Here is a 24283-nt window from a genome sequence, read left to right as displayed (position 1 = left end):
ATGTATTTCTAATTGGTAAGTCGATCAAGTCTGTCATTTAACTCGGGGTTTCTCCGTAGATGATTTTGTGAACCAAGGTGCAGATTTTGAAGGCGATGCGTTCTTTAGGAGCCAGTGTAGTTTTTCGCGGAGGGGTTTTGCGCTTTCAATTCGCGTTTTACCAAATATAAGCCTAGCTGCCGTGTTCTGAGCGGTCTGAAGTTTGTTTAAGGTTTGTTCTTTACATCCCGCATAGATTCCATTGCAGTAATCTAAGTGGCTTAGTACCATTGATTGTATCAGGTTGTGAAATGTTTCCCTCGGGAAGAATTGCTTCACACGTTTGAGTTTCCACATTGAGTGGAACATTTTCTTTGTTGTGGATGCCACTTGGCTCTCTAGTGTTAAATTACGGTCCATTGTAACGCAGAGGATTTTCAAGCTGTCTGAGATAGGAAGGGTGTGATCTGGGGTGTTGATACTTGTGGGGATGTCCACGCTGTGTTGGGATGAGAGGATGAGACAATCAGTTTTTTCTTTATTGAGTTTTAGTTGAAATGCATTTGCCCATGAATCCATGATGTCCCGGCCGAGCTTGATTTCTTTGGTGATTTCTGTCAGTTTGGTTTTGTAAGGAATGTATATTGTGACATCGTCTGCATATATGAAAGGGTTAAGGCCATGGTTGGATAAGGACTTGGCAAGTGGGGTCATCATTAAGTTGAATAGAATCGGTGATAGTGGCAATTCTTGCGGTACTCCACAGTCTGCTTTCCACGATGATGATATGTTTGAATTTGATTTTACTTGATATGTTCTTGTGGTTAGGAAGCCCTTGATCCAGTTAAGTATGTTTCCACCAATCCCGAACTTATCTAGTAATCTTATTAATATATTATTTATTATTTATTGCATTTGTACCCCACATTTTCCCACCTATTTGCAGGCTCAATGTGGCTTACATAGTACCGTGAGGTGTTAGTTGCCTTCGATGGAAAACATATACAACGTGATGTTATTATCAAAGAGGTTCATGTGTTACAGATACATTAGGAGAGTCATTGAAAAGAAGAGTTATATAGTGTTTGTTACGGGATTTGGTTTCGTTGTGTTGCTGGATTCAGGCACTTAAGTTAGGTCAATGGGGTAAGCCTTTTGGAATAAAATGGTCTTTAATGATTTCCGGAAGTTAAGGTGGTCATGGATTGTTTTCACAGCTTTTGGGATGCCATTCCATAGTTGTGCACTTATGTAGGAGAAGTCGGATGCGTAAGTTGTTTTGTATTTCAAGCCTTTGCAATTTGGGTAGTGTAGGTTTAGGTATGATCTAGCAGAACTGACTCTGTTTCTTGTTGGTAGATCTATGAGGTCTATCATGTATCCTGGAACTACACCGTATATGATTTTGTGGACCAGAGTGCAAATTTTGAAGATGATCCGTTCTTTGATTGGGAGCCAATGCAGTTTTTCTCGGAGAGGTTTAGCACTGTCGAAGCGTGTTTTGCCAAATATAAGTCTGGCTGATGTATTTTGGTTTACCATGTCGAATGCACTAGACATGTCGAATTGGAGGAGAAGGATGTTTTTACCTGTTGCTATTTCCTGCTTGAATTTGGCTAGAAGAGTGAGTAATACTGTTTCCGTGCTGTGTAGGGGGCGAAAGCCTGACTGTGATTCGTGTAATATTGAGAATTTGTTTATGTAATCTGTAAGTTGTTTGGTTACCATGCTTTCCATCAGTTTGACCACCAACGGGATAGATGCTACTGGACGGTAGTTAGTGATTTCGTTTGTTTTTTTTCTTGGTATCTTTTGGTATTGGGGTGAGTAGGATATTGCCATTTTCCTTAGGGAAGAGGCCTTGTTGAAGCATGTAATGAAGGTGGGATGTGAGGTCTGCTATGAAGCGGTCAGGGGCGGATTTCATTAGGTAGCTGGGACAGGTATCTAGTTTACAGTGAGTGTTGGAAAACCTACTAATCGCTTGGGTAACTTTCGACGGTAAGGAGGGCGAAGTTTAACCAGGTCAGATCTGCCAGGTATTCTACAATGGTTGCACACTGTAAACAAAATAATATATATTCAATTTGGGTTTGTTAAACACAACAGATTTTTTACTCAACTCGGCATCAAATTTTAATGGATCTAATTCTTTGTTACAGTCAAGTTAATCAAACAGCACTAATACAGTGGGCTAAGAGATCATTAAACTACGACTATCTATTTTTACACTGACAAACAAAAGTTTGATTATACCAAAAATTATACAAATAGGAATATTATAAGGTGACACATACTTTTCTTTCAGGAATGCAAAATCCAACATGTAATTATGAAAAAAGTACCAAATTCATACCTTCTTACACAATACAATACAAGGTATTTATTCTCTATTTTACAAGAGTACATGTTGCAGGGGAGAAAAATAGATGTTGGTATTTACATGTGCCCTGAGGCATCCACAGATGTGTACTGGAAAGACAGATATAAAGCCTAGGCCAGTACCTGATTCTCCTCTGTCCCCTTCTTGACATCTGATCTCCCCCTTCCCCGGCAGCAGTAACATACCTCCTCCCTCCACCATCAAACTTCCCTCACTCTCCAATTCTGTCCCCAGCCTTGGGGATGGTGGGTCTGGTGTTTAGTGGAAGAAGGAGTGATGCTCCTTTACTCCTGATTACATAAATGGTTCCTGCAACCTCTGCAGCTAATCTCACAGTATTACCACTAGTTGTCAGGCTGGAATATTAATGTGTTGGAGGGTGGGGGGTGGTCTCTGCATTTGGCAGAGACTCTTGTAAAATAGTGTGGGAATTCTCTCCCCACCCCCCTCCCCACCTAGACTTTTGGATTCCCTTATCCTCATCCTTTCTAAAATGGGGTTCTAGCAAGCACTGGAGTTGGATACCACACATCTCAAATTCACTGACAGGGTATGGTATAGGTAGGCTGGAATTTGCTATTCCTGCAGTGGTAGCAATGGTAACTGAAGAAGGCCATGAAAATCCTGAGTGCCAGGGTAAACTTTGTGGCTGCCATGATGACCTGGCACCCAAGATTTGTCGATCCATAGCTTAGACCATATCTTCGCCTGAAAGCAAAAGTGTTGTATGTGTGCTTGATGTGAATTGGAAAAATTGGAAAATGAAGCTTAATGTGCTTATTATAAATCACTAATACATCACATTTTTATTTTTTTTTAATATTAACAGAGTAAAGGATTAAAACAGCACAAGTGTTAAGGTGATGGCCATAAATCAGTGCACTGAAGTATATGTCTATCTCATTTCATGCAGCTATTACATGCCACACTTGCTTTCAGGCAGTGATATAGTTTTTCGGGGAGTACATCTTCTCTAAAAGTCAGAGGTGCAGTAGATGTGATATATCTGAACATATGGAAAAAATAGGCTATCTTTTTAACAGTGGATTTCTAAACTATACACACAATTGGGGCTCAACTGCACTACTGTGTGATGATTTGGGCTCAGTTCCTGGAGTCTTCTGGGACTAGAAATACCGTAGAGACTGAGGATGCGGAGGGAAATCCTAGCTACTATGTAGCAACAGCACTTACAGGGAGATGATCAGAAGCAAACACCGGCGCTAGAGGCTGTTAGCGCCATACTAGCGCCGGTGTTTGCTACCGCCCCATGATCAGAGCCCTCGAGCGCAAGAAGCAACGCGCTTGAGGGCTCTGAACGCAACTAACATGCAAATGCATGCTAAACAGGGCTAAACATATTCATCCCCAATGATCAGCGGCCAGCGCATCAAAGATTGAGTCGCTGACTGCAGCAAACCCTACACCAGCTCCGAGCTGGCGTTAGGGTTTGCAGATCATTGGGGAGGAATGGTGAGCCCTGTCCAGCATGCATTTGCATGCTGGCAGGCCCCCATTCCCCCCAACAGCAAACCTGCCAGCGACAGGGGGCTGGAGGTCTGGCGGACCTCCGGTCCCCCCGATCCCCCCCCCCCCCCAGGTTCATGGAGGGCTGGAGATCCGGTGGGTCTCCAGCCCCCCTAACTCCTCCTCAACAAACAGTCCCTGTTGGCCTAGTGGGCGACCAACCAACCCCCCCCCCCTAGTGACAGGGGGGCTGGAGGTCCGCTGGACCTCCGGTCCCCCGACAATCCCCCCCCCCCAGGTTCAGGGAGGGCTAGAGATCCAGTGAGTCTCCAGCCCCCCCTAGTCCCCCAGCGAAGGGTCCTGGTGGTCCTGTCCCCCCTAGCTTGTGGGTTGGAGGAGAGAGGGTAGCCTGCCTCCCTCCTCTTCCTGCAATGCCGCAAAATGGCGGCACCCAGCCCTGCCCAGTGTATCCTGAGATGCGCTGGGCGGGGCTATACACCATATAAGGGATATACCCTTATAAGGTGTATAGCCCCACCCAGCACATCCCAGGATACACTGGGCAGGGCTGGGCACCGCCATTTTGCGGCTGCGCAGGAAGAGGAGGGAGGCAGACTACCCTCCCTCCAAGCCACAAGGTAGGGGGGACTGGACTACCAGGGACCCTTCGCTGGGGGACTAGGGAGGGCTGGAGACCCACTGGATCTCAAGCCCTCCCTGAACCTGGAGGGGGGGAATCGTCGGGGGGGGGACCGGCGGACCTCCAGCCCCCCTGTCGCTGGGGGAGGGGGAGGTTGGTTGGTCACCCACTAGGCCACCAGGGACTGTTTGTTGGGGGGAATTAGGGGGGGCTGGAGACCCACTGTATCTCCAGCCCCCCCTGGACCTGGGGGGGGGGGGGATTGTCGGGGGGATCTAGAGGTCCACCGGACCGCCAGCCCCCGTTGCTCAGGGCAGGGGTAGTGGGGGCCTGATGGTCCCATGGACCTCCAGTCCCCCTGTGTTTGACAGGTTTGGGCTTTTGACAGCCCAGACCTGTCAAACAAGTGCGGGAGGATTGTGCTGAGCGCATGCTCAGGCACAATTCTCCCACGCTTCTACCCCATGATCAGAGATAATTACGTGCTTAAATTTGCATGCAATTATCTCTGATCATCGGTGCGGTAAAGCCCCGCTCTGTTCCAGCGCTATTTTAGAGCGCTGTTTGGAACATTGCGGGCTTTTGATCATCTGCTTTTTAGTGTTTGACCGAAGAGACACAGCTGCTGGGTTCTGGAAAAAAATGTGATCTGTGTCTCTCAATTCATAATGGCTGGGCTAAACTGGGACTGGTTCCTACTGACTTAGAATTCCAAAAGATCAAAAGGAAGTTGTTGGATCAATAAAACATTTAGAAAATTGTAAAAAGAATGAAATGCAAATAGCAAAAGAATAAGCATTATAAAATGTTTCACGTTTGTGTACACACTGGGTTTTTCTCACTCTCTTCAGGATCGAATGATGCTATTGCTCCACAGTTCCCAGCGGAAGTGCTAGGCTCAAGGGACAGTGATGATTTAGAAAATGTAACCATTAAACATACAGAAGGTATCTACAGCCGAAGAGCAGAACCTAAAAGAGCCTGGGAGGAAACAGAGATGATGCCACAGGACATAGTGGCAGGTGATTATATATTCTCCTATGGTGGCTTTTGTGCTACCATTTTTCAAGCTAGAAAAAATAAGACTCGTATACTAAGAGGGGCAGGACATGCAAACAGGATATGACAGAGTCCATGCTTCTAGTCTAGTTGTTATCTCTCTATCCAGGAAGAGGATTTATTTTTTTCATATTACACCTCTGTCCGGCTTGATCTCCTTATCGGTGCTACTGTACTTCTGTCACAATTCAGTTCCTTCTCATGACAGACCTCCTCGTATATATACATTTTTTATTGGCAGGAGTTGAAGTTGCTTTCATTATGACCATAAATAGCAGAGGAAATTAAAAACTGTGCTACCTGGTATACAATCTAGTTTTGTTTATTGCAGTGTGGACCTGCTCTTATATTTGTTTTAAGGGGATGAAAAAGTTGACCTATTGTTGTTGTACTGTTCTCTCACCCATATCTGATACACAACCAGGCCAGCATATGAATGAAGTAACATGATTATTCAGTGTAGAAGATGAATTTAGAATCTGGAGTGCACATAAGAGACTGGACAGTTGGGAAATGTTCAGACTTAAAAAACAGGAGATATGAAAGCCTGGTGGGATATATGGAACTTTGGGTTTGTCTTTGGAGTACATAGCTTGAGTAATGCTTTATGAAATGTGTTTTCAGTAAGATGGAAATTCATATGCCTATAATAGTCCTGCTTATGAAGATTGGTCTACACACTAGTACATAACCCTTGTCATATTTATTTTCCCTGCACGATCTCCATTCTCAGATGGCACACAGTGCTCCCAAGCTTCTGAGTGGTAAATGAAAATTTCTGTCCACTGTCAACGCTGTTCTGTAAGCTGCTGAGGACACCCAGGCTTTAGTATTATACTTATACTTTATTGATGGCATACTTTTAGGAGCATTGTGTAGCATTGTTCTCAGGGATGGTGTTAGAGTATTTATTTTAATTTTTTTTCATGGTAAAAAGCAGTTACAAATCTGATCTGAATTTTTATGTACAGCAGTTCTGATCCATCAAAGAAACATCCACAAAATACAAAGTATGTCATCAAATACATAATAAATACATATTAATTAATACTCTCAAAATACATAACCACACATAATAAAATACAGCGTTAATACAATCTTTGGCCTAGCAGCAAGGTTCCAACCACTTTCACTGTAAATCAACCTCTGTAGTATCTCAAGAATGGTCTGTCTTCAGACTGATTTTTGTAAATCTCTGTAAATTTTCCCATGGTAGTTTTCAAATGGAAAGAATGGGCGGATATTTTTTTTAAAAATTGTTCTCTTTAATTTTAGACACCATATGTGCCTTTATAATATTTCCAAAAGCATGATTCTGTGCTATGTCTTTGTGGCATTTTGCAGAGTATCCTTTTGAAGAAATAAGAGCATGGGCATAGTTTGGGGGGGCAAGGGGGGTCATTGCCCCCCCCAAACGCAGGGCCGGTGCAACGATGCAGGCAGCGCTCCCTCTGTCCCGCTCGCATCTCCCCGACTGACAGCCCTCCTCTCTGTTCCTCCCCCCCACCAGGCGCTTTTAACCTTTTTATTTTCAGTGGCAGCAACGGCAGTGAAGAAGAAAGCACTCGGGATCGCCTCCAGCTTCTTCCTTCCCTCACACAGTGTCCCGCCTTCTGCAGTGATGCATTTCCTGTTTCCACGAGGGCAGGACACTGTGTCAGGGAAGGGAGAAGCTGGAGGCGAGCCCGAGTGCTTTCTTCTTCACTGCAGTCGCTGTCACTGAAAATAAAAAGGTTAAACGCGCCAGGAGGAGAAGGAACAGAGAGGAGGGCTGTCGGGGAGCTGAGAGAGGGCAGGGAAAATCTCTGGACATGGATGGGAGGGGAGGACAGGGGGCGAGAAGAGATCGCTGGACATGGAGAGGAGAGAGGGGGAAAGAAGATATCGCAGGGCATGGAGAGGAGGGGAGGGCAGGGGCAGAGAAGACATTGCTGGACATGGAGAGGAAGGAAGGGGGCGAGAAGAGATCGCTGAACATGGAGAGAATAGATTGCTGGACAAGTAGAGGAGAGGAGGGCAGGTGGAGAGAAAAGATCGCTGGGCAGGTGGAGAGAAAAGATCGCTGGGCAGGGGGAGAGAAGAGATCGCTGGACATGGAGAGGAGAGGAGGGCACGGGGAGAGAAGAGATCGCTGGACATGGAGAGGAGGAGAGGGCAGGGGGAGAGCAGAGATCGCTGGACATGGAGTGGAGGGGAGGGCAGGGGGAAAGAAGAGATTGCTGGAGAGGAGGGCAGGGGAAAGGAGAGGAGAATTGCTGGACATGGATGGATGAATGAGGGCAGGGGAGAGAGGAATTTTGCTGGATATGGGTGGATGGAGGAGAGGGCAGGGGAGAATGGAGAGTTGCTGGACATGGATGGATGGAGGAGAGGGCAGGGGAGAATGGAGAGTTGCTGGACATGGATGGATGGCGGGGAGGGCAGGGGAGAGAGGAGAATTGCTGGACATGGATGGATGGATGGGGCAGGGGAGAGAGGAAATTTGCTGGATATGGATGGATGGAGGGCAGGGGAGAGAGGAGAATTGCTGGACATGGATGGATGAATGGAGGAGAGGGCAGTGGAGAATGGAGAGTTGCTGGACATGGATGGATGGAGGGAGGGGAGGGAAGTCAGGAAGGAGATGCACATGGATAGAGGGGAAGGAAGAGAGGAGAAATGTTGGACAAGGATGGAGGGAAAGAAAGACAAAGGAAGGAGATGCACATGGATGGAGGGGAAGGAAGAGAGGAGAAATGTTGGACAAGGATGGAGGGAAAGAAAGACAAAGGAAGGAGATGCACATGGATGGAGGGGAAGGAAGAGAGGAGAAATTCTGGACATGGATGGAGGGGAGGGAAGACAGAGGAAGTAGATGCATGTGGATGGGGGAGGGGAGGGGAGTGAGGAGAAATGCTGGATATGGATGGAGAGGAAACTGCTGAAATTAAGGGCTGGATCAGAACACTTTGAGGGCAGATATTAAAACGAGGAAGGATAGGGACAGGGCTACAGATGGTAGACAGGACGCATAAGGACACAGGAGGATGGTGGACACGGTGAGTGAAAAAATATCAAAAGGAAAGAAGACACTGCATAAAACAGATGACACTGGGACCAAAGCGAATAGAAAAACTAAATGCTCGGACAACAAAAGTAGAAAAAAGTATTTTATTCAGAATGTATTAATTGGAATATGTCAGCTTTTGGAAATTTGCATCTGTGATATTTTGCATGTAAGTTTCAATTTTTCTAGTATTGCTGCATGCCGAGTCTAACTTCTTGAGGTAACTTTCCAGTTCAGTATTTTGCATTCATATTTTTTTATTTCTAGTTCCTTGTGTCATATCTGTTGTCATGTGTTTTTCATGTTGATCAAGGTGCAGTATTCTGCTAGTGTTTAGTATTTGCAGCCCTTTTTGTTTTGTTTTTTTCATTAGGTAGTGTACTGGTGTATTAGAGCCCGGTGTAATTACAGTGCTGCCTTTCCACGCATAAGGTTGTAGCTCGTCCTGTCCTTGGAATTAGTGCTGTTATGGTTTGGTAAGGTTATGAGTGGGTTTTTGCACAAGTTTGTGTATAGTGTTTTGCAGTGGAGAGATTGTGTGTTGGCCTTACTGAGGTGGCACCAAAACATCAGAAAGGGTGTTGAGCCTAAATCATGACACACTACCTCTTGAAGGATCTACATATAGATCTTATTCATTTCTAAGGTCTACACTGGCATGGTATGGGAAAGGGGGGTGGGAAAATACTACTGGAGAGAAAGAGGGTGTGCTGGGTAAGGAGGAAAGAAGGAAGGGAGAAAGAGCTGGGTTTTTTTTTTTTTTTAGATTAACCATAATGTATATGTATGAGATATCTCATACATATTCATTATGGTTATTCCCAAAAAAGCCAGCTCTTTCTCCCTTCCTTCCTTCCTTCATCCATATTAGCATATTCATTTGTGTATATATATATATATATATATATATATATATATATATATATATATATATATATATATATATATATATATATATATATATATATATATATATGTATATGTATGTCGCTTAAGTGCAAGGGTCTGGGACCAAAGAAATGCATGCAGTTAACCAGAGCATGCACTTAACTGTTGTGACCCAAAGAAGCTTGACATCTGATAAACATTTACAGTACTGTTTATTATTATATGTACAGTATACAGTCTCAGTTAACTGACATTAGGCTTACTTGAAGTAATCAGTTATAGTCCTCTATACACTCTTGGGTCTGTGAGTTCCATAGACTATGTCTGCCAGACGGTAAAAACTATCATGGCACTGACATCCAGTGGCCTCCAGATAGGCCCGCACGGTGTTGAGACTCTCCAGCGCTCTTGCAAAAGTGACAGGAAGAGGTTGTTGAATTTCGTCAGCATGTGCCTCGCTGCTCATTTCTTCATCTGTTCCATCATCAGCCGTTGTTGCCTGCGTGTAGGCGCATATCTCGACATCAGTTCTGTCTTCATCTGTTTGTAGATCGTAATCAACAGCTACGTAGCGATGGAACTCCTCTTCAGTAACACCGGCTCGGATGTCAATAACCTGTTCATCTGACGCATTTGCAACTGCTGCATCTGTTTCGTCCCTCTCCACATCCTTAACAAAGCTTGCCTGCTTGTAGCAGTTAACAATGGATGCCAGTGTAACATGATTCCAGACTTCTTTCTGCATATGTAGGGAATCCAACAGTGATAGATTATGAGCCAGTTCAACAGCACATTTATCCTTCCCAGTCTGGTCATCCATAACGCTCATCAGTTGACGTAGCACAAGAGCCCGATAATGTTGTTTGAAATTGGCTATCATGCCGTGATCCATAGGTTGGATCAGAGAGGTAGTGTTTGGTGGCAGGAGGACCACCTTGACGTTAGACAGCCTGACATCATCCCTGTGTGCAGCACAATTATCACAAAGCAGTAAAATCTGACGCTTTTGTGCCCGCATTCTAGTGTCTAACTTCTTTAGCCGCTGCTTCCAAATTTCCCCAGTCATCCATGAATTTGCGTTTGCCTCGTATGACACAGGAAGTCGCTTAACTTTCTTGAAGCAATGGGGCTGTTTGCTCTTTCCAATGACGAGGGGTTCCAACTTCTCACTCCCATCCATATTGCAGCAAAGGAGAATCGTCAGTCGGTCTTTCAATGTTTTACCTCCAGTAGTTTCGGCATGTTTGAATGCAAGTGTTCCATCAGGAATCGCTCACCAGTAGAGACCATTTTCATCAGCATTGAAAATGTCACGAGGTGCAAACTCGTTCAAGATGGTAGGAAGAACTGAAACAACCCAATTTTCAGCACCAAAGTCATCAGCGTCTTGTTTCTCACCATGCTGTTTCTTGAATTTTTTGCTGTTCCTCTCCTTCCATCTTTCCAACCATCCAACAATGCTTTGAATTCAGTTAGTTCAAGAGTTTCAGCTAGCTGGTTAGCTTTCTCCATTAGCAGTGGACCACTGACAGGAAACTGTCTGCTCCTGACTCGAGAAAACCACCGAAGAAGAGTATCTTCTACCTCCTCAGCTTTTCCCGCCCGTTTTCATTTCCGTTGTGGATTTGTATTGTTTTGCCAGTCTTCCAGAAGCTGGTCGTTCTGCTTCAAGACACGTGAAATTTGACTGGGATTGACACCATATTCTTTAGCAATAGATGCTTGACTTTGTTTTCTAATTTTTTAAGAACTTCTATTTGTTCCGCCAGTGTTAAAGTCTTACAGTTCTGCCGCAACGACGACCCCGGTGTATGCCCTAACAACATTCTTTCACTTATTCTGCCTGTGGCAGTTAAAGAGGCAGTAAATTTGAAATCTCGTTGGTTGTCACGCGCCAGTCGGCTTCCATATTCCATGCGCGCGCTTTTGCAGAATCTTTCCTGCAGAAGAGCAGTCTTGAACCATGCATATAAGCGAATCTTGCACTTATCAGTCGTGCGCTAAAACAAAGTTTGTCCCCATAGAAATTGATGGTGCCAAAAATGAGACCGAAGTACGGCATGCAGTAAGCAGAGCATGCGCTTATCCGACGTGCACTTAAATGGAGTGCACTGTATATATATATGTGTGTGTATAGATATATATATATATATATATGCGCAAATTAATCTGCTAATATGCCCCGCCCCATCCTTTCCCCCCCCCCCCCCCCCCAAATGAAACAGTCAAACTACGTCCATGAATAAGAGAGTCTCTTGTGCAAGATAAAACAGACTTCTGATAGACTGATTCTTTCCTTTTAATTTTCAGCAACCACACATGCTTTCTGTTTGTGCAAAGCCTTACTTGGACTTTTCTTGCTTGTAACATTTATAGATGCATCTGATGCATCTTAGTAATGTTAATTGTTCTAAAGATATGACTGGGTCATTCTGTAGCCATAGTAATTTAGTCTTTTCTTTGTTACGTTTGAAACCATATACGTGGCTGAACTCTTCAACTGTTAATATAAGTAGAAAGCCTAGTAAGGGTGAAGTTGAAATCCAGAACAACAGGGACCAGGCAAAGCACGTCAGTAGGATTTTTATGGCTAAATAAAGATGAAACAGGTTTACACACATTCCACATTCTAACAACTAATCAAGCTTATTAATCAGTGTTAACCATTATCAAGCCAATTCTGTTTTAAGTCAGAAAAAAAATATTTACATTGGGTCAACATTCAAATACTTTAGGTTGCTATTTGGAGTGATTGGTAACAATACACTTTTTGTTCTCATTGGGTTTCTATAGGAAACAATATAAACCATTACAACAAATCTGTGTGGGTTTTTTTTGTTTGTTTCAGAGTCAAGAAAGCATTTGGAATCGATGGAAACAGTCCAACCAATGTCCAGACTGGGTCAGAAAAGCACTTACCAGGCAACACACCACCTTCAGCAACAGAACCGTGGTATTCATAGTGCTTACACTTGTACCCGGGATACATTGTCTCCTTACAGAAATTTATTTAGAGATGGATCAATCACAGAGGAAAATCATCTTCAGCATTTGCATTATCAGGAGGAGGCTGCCCAGCAGGGAGAGGAGGACAGATTTTCCCCCCTAAAAGTCCAAGCGGATTTCAGTAGAAATGAAATCATTGCCGATGACATGTCTGTGCAACGTGAAATTCTAAAGGAGTCCAAGCTATCACCTAGAGAACAAACGCAAGGTTATTCAGTAACCAATAGCCAAGCAACTGATGCCAAAGGGAAGAGGTGGCACACAGAACTACCACTAAAACAAAGCACCCTTTCGAGTGGCAGCTTGGATGAACTCTGGGCCAAGTTTACGGAGAGGCAGAGGAAACATCGGTTCCACTACAACAGAGATGGTGAACTATCCTTGGTGCAGCGCCTGGACCGGCTGGCTCGGCTCCTTCAGAATCCTATTGCTCATTCACTGATGGCAGGGGAAGGCAAATATACTGGTGCCATACCTGAAGGTCAGAAGCATAAGGCAAGACAGGAGAGTGGTTCAAGGGATTTGGCATTTCACCAGTATTCACCAGATACTGCACTACTTTCAGATGTATGGTATAGTGAGAATACACAAGACACTGGACTTTTCAAAGATTCCAAACCTGCTCAGATGGAAGAGATCTCTACTGAGCGCATCAGAAGAATCTTACAACAAAAGCGGTATTTAGAGACACCAAGTGAGAGTTCTTCCACTGTGGGACCTTCTAAGGAGGACCCCAGTACCACTACTGATGTTACTGAATCCGAGGTGGCAACCCAAACAGATAGTGAAATGGTGGCACGGACTGAGACAGGCAGTTCCATTTCTACCATTGACACTGCCAGACTTATCAGGGCTTTTGGACCACAGAAAGTGCATGTGTCACTAAAACTGTCTCAGCTGTACAACACTATTGATCAACAAAAAGGCCGTGCTGAAAACCAAGGCAGGGGAAGCAGAAAAGCCTTGCGGAAGGAACACTTAAGAATGCAATTTTCTGAGCTACAAAGAAGTAAAAAAAATTCTCAGGTATGTGGTTGATATGTTTAGTATTCTGGGGGAATTCTGCACAATTGTACAATGAAGAATTTGCACAGAATTCCCCTCCTGTGCAGAATTCTGCTTTTGCCACACAGAATCCTGCACAAGGCCCAAGGAGGCACAGCAACCTGCACAGTTAAGCCTCCAGAACTGAGCTCCCTACCACCAAGCTTGCACACCTGACTTGTCCCATTCATTTCTTCTTGGTCCCCTCCCTTCCCAGCACTCAAAACAAATGGAGTAGCAGGAAGAGAGCAGCTGCATGTCGGGCCAATTCCTGCTCATTCACTGCTCTAGCTCTCACTGCTGAATTTGAACTACTGGGTGGGCACTAAAGTGTCCTGCATGGTTCAAATTCAGCAGTGAGAACCAGTGCTTCAGAAGAGTAAGACACCACCTGGCATGCAGCCTCTCCCCTCCTGCTACTTATAAAAATCTGTCATAGCAGATTTATTCCAAGAATACACAACTCCTTCCCCCAGTCCATTCTGTCAACCCTCCTTCAACCCCTGCCTTCATTTTTTCCTTTTCTACAATCACTGGAGAGGAAACTGCACATTTTCTTTCCTCCCCAAACTGACTACCTGCTTCTCTGATCCTATTCCCACCCATCTACTTAGCATTATCTCTCCTACTGTCATCCCTTCTATCTATCATATCCTTAATCCTTCACTTTCCGCTGCAACTGTTCCTGATGCCGTCAAAAATGCTGTAGTTACACCACTCCTCAAAAAACCTTCATTGGATCCTACCTGTCCTTCCAACTATTGCCCCATTTCCCTCCTCCCTTTCTTATCCAAGCTACTTGAATGTGCTATTCACTGCCATTGTCTTGACTTTCTTTCATCTAAAGCTATTCTGATCTACTTCAATTTTGCTTTCACTCTCTTCATTCCACTGAAACAGCCGTTGCTAAAGTCTCCAATGACCTGTTCATGGCCAGATCCAGAGGTCTCTATTCTGTCCTCATCCTTCTCAATCTATCTGCTGCTTTTGATACTATTGATCACTGCCTACTCCTTGATAAGCTGTCCTCACTTGGATTTCAGTTCTCTGTTCTTTCCTGGTTTTCTTCTTAGCTCTCCCATCGCACTTTTAGTGTATGCTCTGGTGGATCCTCCTCCACTTCTATCCCACTATCAGTTGGTATACCTCAGGGCTCTGTCTTGGGACCTCTTCTTTTCTCCATCTACACTTCTTCCCTTGGTGCTCTGATCTCCTCCCATGGTTTTCAGTATCATCTTTATGCTGATGACTCCCAGATCTACCTCTCCACACCAGAAATTTCAGCAGGAATCCAAGCCCAAGTATCAGCCTGCCTGTCTGACATTACTGCTTGGATGACTCACCATCATCTGAAACTAAACATGACCAAGACTAAGCTTCTTATCTTTCACCACCCTAAACCCAACTCTCCTCTTTATCCATTCTCTCTGTCTGTGGATAACACTGTCATTCTCCCTGTCTCATCAGCTCGTAACTTTGGGGGTCATCTTTGACTCCTCTCTCTTTCTGTGCACATATCCAACAGACTGCTAAAACCTGTCATTTCTTTCTCTATAATATCACCAAAATTCATCCCTTCCTTTCTGAGCACACCACCAAAATTCTTATCCGCATTCTTATCACCTCTATCTTAGACTATTGAAACTCGCTTCTCACAGGTCTTCCACTAAGCCATCTCTCTCCCTTTCAATCTGTTCAAAATTCTGTTGCACAACTTATATTCTGCCAGAGTCACTATGCTCATATTAGCCCTCTCCTCAAGTCACTTCATTGGCTCCCTATCTGTTTTTGCATACAGTTCAAACTCCTCTTATTGACTTACAATTGCATTCACTCTGCAGGTCCTCAGTATCTCTCCACTCTTATCTCTCCCTACACTCCTCCATTCATTGGGTAAATCTCTCTTATCTGTATCTTTCTCATCCACTACCAACTCCAGAATCCATTGCTTTTATCTTGCTGCACCATATTCCTGGAATAGACTTCCTGAGCCAGTACGTCAAGTTCCATCTCTGGCTCAAATCTAGGCTAAATGCCCACTTTTTTGATGCTGCTTTTAACTCCTAACCCCTATTCACTTGTTCAGCGCCCATGTCTGTTTTATCATTCCTACCTTAAGTAATTCCCTTATCCCTTATTTGTCCTGTTTGTCCTGATTAGATTGTAAGCTTTGTCGAACAGGGACTGTCTCTTCATGTTCAAGTGTACAACGCTGCATACATCTAGTAGCACTATAGAAATGATAAATAGTAGTAGTAACTCTTTTAAAATTCATTATATTCATATCAAGTATTTTAAAGGGTTATTCAGACCTACAGAACCCCTTAGGTCTCGTGCCAGTTGGGTTGTGGGTCATAATCCTTCCACATATATCCTAGTATAAGAAGTACCATGCTGGGTCATACTAGTGGTATACTGTGGCCAACATCTGCTCTGCCAACACACTGGCCAGTGTGGATCACTTGGAAGTATCCAGCAAATCCTAATGGAGAAAGACAGATTCTCTTTTGATTACTCTGTTTCTGCCTGTTTAATAGTTGTCAATAAGCCTGTCCTCCAGAAACTTGTTCAGTCTTTTTTTAAACTAAGCTATACTACTGGTCTTGACAGGGGGGATCATTTTCAAAGCACTTAGACTTACAAAGTTCCATAGTAACCTATGCAGCTTTGTAAGTCTAAGTGCTTTGAAAATGAGCCCTCTGGAAACAAAGTCTTCTCCTTTTAGAGGTAATGGCTGTAGAAATAACTTTGTAGCCCTTTCCAGACTGATATATATTTCAGCAGTTTCTTTTTTCATCTCTTCTGGAGTTTCCTTTGATTTTGTAATAGCATTCTTGTAGAAACTTTGTGGGGACTACTTCAGTCTCATTGTGTAAATTTCAGTATAGAGTGAGGTTTAGATTAGAGCTGCACAGTAATAGGGATTGCTGAAAACCTGTGGGATTCCTGAAGGGATGGAAGAAGTTGTCATGGGATTCCTGCAGGAGTGCAGTCAAAATCTCTGGTGACTCCAGAATGAAGCTTGGAACGTATGGAGAGAGGCAGCCGGAACACCAGACTGAGGCTTGGAACACTCATTGGTTGAATAGTGAATACCATCCAAATAAACATGGGAAGCTGTTGGGGTTAGGAGGAAACAGAGGTCTGCGAGCAAGTAGATAATAGCGTTGAGCCCTGCAAGGATAGGCAGGGATGGAATGGATCTTAACAGGTACGGGTAGGTATGGGTTAGATTTCATTGGAGATGAGTGGGGATGGGTGAAATTTTGGTCCCCGTGCAACTCTCTAGTTTCAACAAGGCTGGCTGCAATCAAACCTGACTGTGTTCAATCAGCTGAATCTGGTTATTAAATTTGGTCAGTTGGTTGATTAAGTAACTAAGGGGGCAGTTACTGTTTCACATGGGTTAATATAGGTGTTGGATAACTTTGCTTCTTAAATAAATGAAATAATAATTTTAAAACTGTAATATGTGTTCCCTTTGTCTAATATTGCATTTTGTTTAAAGAGCAGAAACCACTCAATGTGACATAGATGCAAAAATAGGAAAACTTGTTGGGGGAGGGGACTTTTTCACATCACCTTATATGCCAATATTCCACTTACACATTATTGTGTAACTGCACACACATCTTTATAAGAACATAGTTTACAGGTGTGCGTACATTGTCTGGGCAAAGTGTGGGCAGGGTATACAATGACACATGTACCTAATAGAATACTGTAAATTATATACATATCACTTGGAACTTAGGTGTGCCCGCTCCAGCTCTATGTCTGGTGAAAGTGCTTACACCTAAGCCTATTCACACATATCTACCCTGTTAAGTTAGCATAAATGAAAGTAGGTGCCCTGTGTTCTTTGTAGATTAGGCTCCTATCAGGTACCCTTTGGACACCTAATTATAGATGCAAGTTATAGAATTACTCCTTATGGGGTTAATTCTATATATGGCGCCAAACATTAGGTGTGAAACAGAATTCTAACAGATGCAAGGCACAGAAATGGAGCAAAAATGGCAGATCCATGTGAAAACACACGCGTGGATCTGCAGAGGGCATGGCCATGGGAGGGGCATATAGTGGAATTAGAAAAGGTACAGAGAAGGGCAACGAAAATGATAAAGGGGATGGGACGACTTCCCTTGGAGAAAAGACGACTGAGGGGAGATATGGAGATATGATAGAGGTCTATAAAATAACGAGTGGAGTGGAACGGGTAGACGTGAATCGTTTGTTTACTCTTTCGAAAAATACATGGACTAGGGGGCATGTGATGAAGCTACAAAGTAGTAAATTTAATACAAATCGGAGAAAATATTTCTTCACTCAACGTGTAATTAAACTCTGGAATTCGTTGCCAGAGAATGTGGTAAAGGCGGTTAGCATAGCAGGGTTTAAAAAAGGTCTGGACAGCTTCCTAAAGGAAAAGTCCATAGACCATTATTAAATTGACCTGGGGAATAGGGTTGGGGAGGGGGAAGGAGGGGATACAGGGATATATGGTTTTATGCCTTGAGTCTGGGCCTTGTCTATTGCTCAGGTGTCAGGGTTGGCAGATAGGGTTTGGATCAGCATCCTAGGGAAGGTTGTTGGGGGGGGGGGGGGAGGGAGAGTTGAGGGGATAAAAAATAAATCTAATGGACAGCAATGAGCCAGCTTGATGATTCTTATGTAATCTAAATTGTGCTCATTTGTGAAATTTTTTGTGAAATTTTTACAACTGTTGTACTAATCGTGTTGTCAATAACAATAAACAGATTTATTTTAAAAAAATTGATCTGGGGAAAATACACTGTTATTTCTGGGATAAGCAGCATAAATTGTATTGAACTTTTTCGGGATCTTGCCAGGTATTTGTGACCTGTATTGGCCACTGTTGGAAACAGGATGTTGGGCTTGATGGACCTTTGGTCTGTTCCAGTGTGGCAATACTTATGTACTTATGTAGGGGCGTTCCCTTAAAATGCACGCAGTGTTATAGAATTTGGGGGATCTGCACTCAACTTGCATACTGGGATTTGCATCTGGTTTCCATTGCTGTAACTCCTCGTGCCCAAAGTTGAGCACAAATTCCGGTGCTATGCGCTATTCTATAAAGAGCATTGATCCTAGAACACCTGTTATAGAATACCGTTTAGCGCTGATTTTGAGCACCATTTATAGAATTTCCCCCTATATGTCTAGTTGAGGGCCACCATTTGCAACTATCTTTTTTTTTTAGGCCTGCAATTGTTTCCAGCACCACCTCTGCCTCTCCCCTGTGCCACCCTCTTTATTTATAGATAATGTCTGGCTGTTTAGGCAAGTTGTGTATTCACCACCCACTGGCAAACCCTTAGCTCACTCTGAAGCTTAACCCATTCTCATCCATCAGCTTGAAATATTTGGAGATGTTTGTACTTTGCAACTACATAGCATACTGTGGAGGCTGGGAGCATAATCAGGGTTGCCAGGTGGAAAAAATTTTTCCCACCCAAAGGAGCCCAAATCCAGCCCAAAACCCGCCCAAACTCAAACCCCGCCCCTGACACCCCCACCCCCACGTCATCACCCCCGCCCCCGCCGTCATCACCCCCGCCGTCATCGGCCCTGCCTCCCCCGTCATCGGTCCCGCCCAAAACGTCACTAACCCCGCCCAAAACGTCACTAACCCCGCCCCCGCGGCCGAAAAAACACTCAAAAAACCGCCCAAAAGACACAAAACAAGCCCAAAAAACCGCAACCCACCGCGGGCAAAAATTTCCCGCAGCGGGTCGCGAAAAAACGCCCAATTGGGCGGTAAAACCGCCCACCTGGCAACACTGAGCATAATTTCCTCAAGACTGCACTCTCTAGAGGGAGCCATAGAGAAGTGCATCTCCTAAAGAATACCTTCTCTACTGCTCTGGTGGCATGTTGATGAAAGTGATTAAATGAAAATGTAGAATATATCATGTCCATGCAATGGTTTTGGCTAGAACAAGTCAAGAAAAACCTTTTCCTTTATGTGAGATTATTAAAAGGGAAAGATAAGTCTGGTACTTGCTGCTGCTGGAGAGAATACTTACACTTGTTTTTTGATTTGTTATAGATAGCAGACCCTGTTGTTTCTTCAGACACCACTTCCATTGCCAGTACTACCTGGGGTCCCAGTCCTGCACTCAGTAACAAAAGAAACACACGGTTGTTAAACAAAGGCATACAAGCAGGTAAGTCATCCTGGCCGGTGTTGGTAAAAAGATCATATGAGAGTTGTGGGTATGTAAAGCTTCCAGTTCTTTTTTTAGGTCCAGTCCTAATGTTGTAAGGGACGGAAGGAGGGTCGAAGCACACAGCACAGAAACAGAATCAAAAATAGCACAAAAGGCCATCAAGAGTGGAATAAGCAAAAGTCCTTTCTTCATGGACCTGACACAGGCTGTGTTTCAGCGTCAAACGCCTGCATCAGGGGCTATTCAAAATAGTAGCACATATACAGTTATCAGCATATTGTAATTACAAGGTATGAAACGTTAACATGTGTCTGTGTAGGTGAACAATAAAGCTGTCAGTGAACCAAACCTATCCAAAGTCCCAAGGCATTAACAGTGATGATAGAATTAATAAAATACATATGTTACAAATAATAATAAGTGATATAGAAAATTGAAGAAGGGCAACGGTGCAGGGAGCCGGAACAGGAAACGTCAAAAAGCTGAAGCCAATTAGGTTGGTCTCCCTTTCCCTCTCATCCTTACAGCTGTCAGTTTTCCCCATTCACCCAAAACAAAGCAAGCCAACCTATGAGCTGCGCTATCCACGTTGTCGACCTTTATTGTTGGTAACATTTTTATTTGATCTCACTTATATATTTAAACGTGCTGGCTTTGCAGCATGCCGACATACACAGGGGAAGTATTGAGTTATTATTTCTAAATTGTAAATCGTTGAGTCATTTGGAGAGACTGGTTATAAGGACCGTTTGTATTTGTGCAGAGATGTTTTCACCTAGTAAAGGGTCACCAAAACAGACATCATATTATGAGAATCAGGTGCTTAACAATCAGACTTACTATTTATAAGTACAATTTAAAACAAAAATAATTAGGTTGAGACCTCGCGCATTTAACTTCTTTTTTTTCCTGTGCCTACATCAAAAGAAAAAGATGGCATGTGGGAACTTGCTCCTTTTGTTTTGTGGTTTGCAGTGGTATATTATAAAAATACACTTGCCTTTTTTATTACTACTATTTCACAGAGAGGTACTGAATAATGAGGGAAGTGCTTCCTTCATTTAGAAGTTCTGTCCAGAGTCAGTCTGAATGTGGCAACATTGTCCAGTTCAGCACACTGTTAGCCACCAAATTCATACAAATTATGTTCAGTGGAAAATAAATCTATTGATTCAAGCTGCTTGCTAGGTGAATATTCCATCACCGTTTCATTATTACCACCAAGTATTACATATTAAGGGCATTTGCTTTAAACTTTGCTTTAATTTGTTTATCCAGTCCTTACATTCACATGTTTTGTTTTTCTTTTTAAACCCAAAAGTGAATCCTAAGGGTGGTTGTACAATTAAGTATAAACTGTGTTGTTTCTGACTACTTGTTTTGGACTGCTTTGGGTACTGCTGATCTGTACATCTGCTGTCTAGAATTTTGGAAGATGGAAATGAGAAAATAAAAATTAATCTTTGGATGTACTCTGTAGAAGTTGTTGTTTACTTTTGCAATGTGTGTATAGATGCCTGTTCTGGTATGTGCATGTTTATACATACAGAGATATGTATAAACATGCACATATGAGAACAGGCATGTTCCTGAACATATGGCATCATTAAAGGACAAACATAGATAGATAGTTATAAATATATATATAGACAAACATGTACAGGAAAGATATACAGCAGTATAAAGCAGATGAGACAATTAAAGCAAAGCTGTGAATTGGAAATACACGTTAAATGCTGTCGTGATCAAGCATAGCATATGGAAATACAGAAAGATCTGTGTGTCTGGACAAAACCCCAAGTGAAAAAATGGTAAATGACAAGAGTAAAAGTCCTTACTGACTAGATCGATGTGAACTTACAAAAACAATCCAGAACATAACGTTACAATCTAATCAGTTAAAAGCTTTAAAAATAATATAAAGGACCAGTTAATCCTGCTGTGTAATGCCAATTTTTAAAAAGGATTCCAGAGGTGATTTGGGAAATGATAGACCAGTGAGCCTGGTGTTGGTGCTGGGCAAAATGGTAGAGACTATTATAAAGAACAAAATTACAGAGCATATACAAAAACATGGATTAATGAGACAAAGCCAACATGGATTTAGTCAAGAGAAATCTCACCAATCTACTACATTTCTTTGAAAGGGTGAATAAGCATGTGGATAAAGGTGATCCAGTCAATATTGTCTATCTGGATTTTCAAAAGGCATTTGACAAAGTACCTCATGAAAGATTCCTGAGGAAATTAGAAGCTCATGGGGTAGGAGGTATTGTCCTATTTTGGAATAAAAACTGGTTAATAGATAAAAAAAAACAGTGAGTACGGTTAAATGGTCAATCTTCTCAATGGAGAAGGGTAGATAGTGGGGTTCCCCAGGGATCTGTGCTGGGACTGCTGCTTTTTAACATATTTATAAATGATCTAGCGATAGGAATAAATTTGCTGATGACACAAAGCTATTCAAAGTTGCTAAATTGCAAGAAGATGTGAAAAATTGAAAGAAGATCTTAGGAGACTCGGCATCCAAATGTAAGATGACGTTTAATGTGAGCAAGTGCAAAGTGATAAATGTGGGAAAGAGGACCCAAACTTATATCTACATGATGCAAAGTTCCACATTAGGAGTCACCATATAGATGGCTGGAATTGTTGCTGCAGACTGCCATGGTGTTCTGATGGCCCGGTGGTTCTGCAAGCTGAGGATATCTTTGGCTAGCTGGGTTTGGGTATCTCCGCCAGCTACACAAGTGGTGTGTACCGATGCTAGGTGGGCCTTAGCCAAAAGTGGATGGGCCCAGGCATGCCCATGGCTATGCCCCTGGCCTAAGTTTTAGTTCCCTGAACTTTGTCAAGTACAGCCATTCATTTTCCCTTCCTTCTTCATCTAATTTTTAACCATGTATTCCAAGGGCATTGACTTCAGCAATGATTGAAATTGTACGTAAGTACATGTGTGTTGCCATACTGGGACAGACCATGTGTGTTGCCATACTGGGACAGACCAAAGGTCCATCAAGCCCAGCATCCTGCCTCCAACAGTGTCAAATCCAGTCCACAAGCACCGGGCAAGATCCCAAAACAGTACAATACATTTCATGCTGCTTATCCCAGAAACAAGCAGTGAATTTTCCCCAAGTCCATCTTAATAATGGCTTATGGTCTTTTCTTTTAGGAAGCTATCAAACCTAACTGCTTTTACCACATTCTCTGGCAACGAATTCCAGAGTTTAATTACACGTTGAGTGAAGAAATATTTTCTCTGATTTGTTTTAAATTTCTACTTTATAGCTTCATTGTATGCCCCCTAGTCCTAGCGTTTTTGGAAAGAGTAAACAAGCGATTCACATATATCCATTCCACTCCACTCATTATTTTATAGACCTCTATTATATCTCCTCTCAGCCGTTTTTTCTCCAAGCTGAAGAGCCCTAGCCACTTTAGCCTTTCCTCATAGGGAAGTTGTCCCATCCCCTTTATCATTTTCGTTGCCCTTCTCTGTACCTTTTCTAATTCCACTATATCTTTTTTGAGACGTAGTGACCAGAATTACACACAGTATTTGAGGTGCAGTCACACCATGGAGCGATAAAAAGGCATTATAACATCCTCATTTTTGTTTTCCATTCCTTCTCTGCGCATATCCAGCAGATAGCCAAGACCTGTCGCTTCTTCCTCTATAACATTAGCAAAATTCGCCCCTTCCTCTCTGAGCACACCACCCGAACTCTCATCCACTCTCTCATTACCTCTCGCCTTCACTACTGCAACCTACTCCTCATTGGCCTCCCACTTAGCCATCTATCCCCCCTTCAGTCCGTTCAGAACTCTGCTGCACGTCTTATCTTCCGCCTTGACCGATATACTCGTATCACCCCTCTCCTCAAGTCACTTCACTGGCTTCTGATCAGATACCGCATACAGTTCAAGCTTCTCCTACTAACCTATAAATGCACTCGATCTGCAGCCCCTCCTTACCTCTCTACCCTCATCTCCCCTTACGTTCCTACCCGTAACCTCCGCTCTCAAGACAAGTCCCTCCTTTCAGTACCCTTCTCCACCACTGCCAACTCCAGGCTCCGCCCTTCCTGCCTCACCTCACCCCATGCTTGGAACAAACTCCCTGAGCCCATACGCCAGGCCCCTTCCCTGCCCATCTTCAAATCATTGCTCAAAGCCCACCTCTTCAATGTCGCCTTCGGCACCTAACCACTACACCTCTACTCTGGAAATCTAGACTGCCCCAACTTGCCATTTCGTCCTTTAGATTGTAAGCTCCTTTGAGCAGGGACCGTCCATCTTTGTTAATTTGTACAGCGCTGTGTAACCCTAGTAGCGCTCGAGAAATGTTAAGTAGTAGTAGTAGTAGTGTTTCCTAATATATAACATTCTATTTGCTTTCTTTCGACACAAATCGGAAGATGGGCGTCCTTCTCACAGGGTCGCCCAAATCGGCATAATCGAAAGCTGATTTTGGGCGTCCCCAGGTGCTTTGTGTTGCGGGGACAACCAAAGTTTACGGGGCGTGTCGGAGGCATAGCGAAGGCGGGACTTGGGCGTGCCTAACACATGGGTGT

General features: G+C 43.4%; 1 protein-coding gene across 1 annotated transcript in view; it reads left to right on the top strand.

Moving 5' to 3' along the window:
- ALMS1 (ALMS1 centrosome and basal body associated protein) overlaps positions 1-24283 on the top strand; it is a 178127-nt gene that overhangs the window by 127694 nt on the left and 26150 nt on the right. The window contains exons 11-13 of the mRNA XM_030190952.1: positions 5321-5491; positions 12311-13494; positions 19586-19703. Coding sequence (XP_030046812.1) covers positions 5321-5491; positions 12311-13494; positions 19586-19703 — 1473 coding nt within the window. The remainder of the gene's footprint in view (positions 1-5320; positions 5492-12310; positions 13495-19585; positions 19704-24283) is intronic.

The sequence above is a fragment of the Microcaecilia unicolor genome, chromosome 2, assembly GCF_901765095.1.
Source record: "Microcaecilia unicolor chromosome 2, aMicUni1.1, whole genome shotgun sequence".
Taxonomy (NCBI): domain Eukaryota; kingdom Metazoa; phylum Chordata; class Amphibia; order Gymnophiona; family Siphonopidae; genus Microcaecilia; species Microcaecilia unicolor.
The sequence above is the reverse complement of the archived record's forward strand: the minus strand, read 5'-3'. Positions and strand labels throughout refer to the sequence as shown.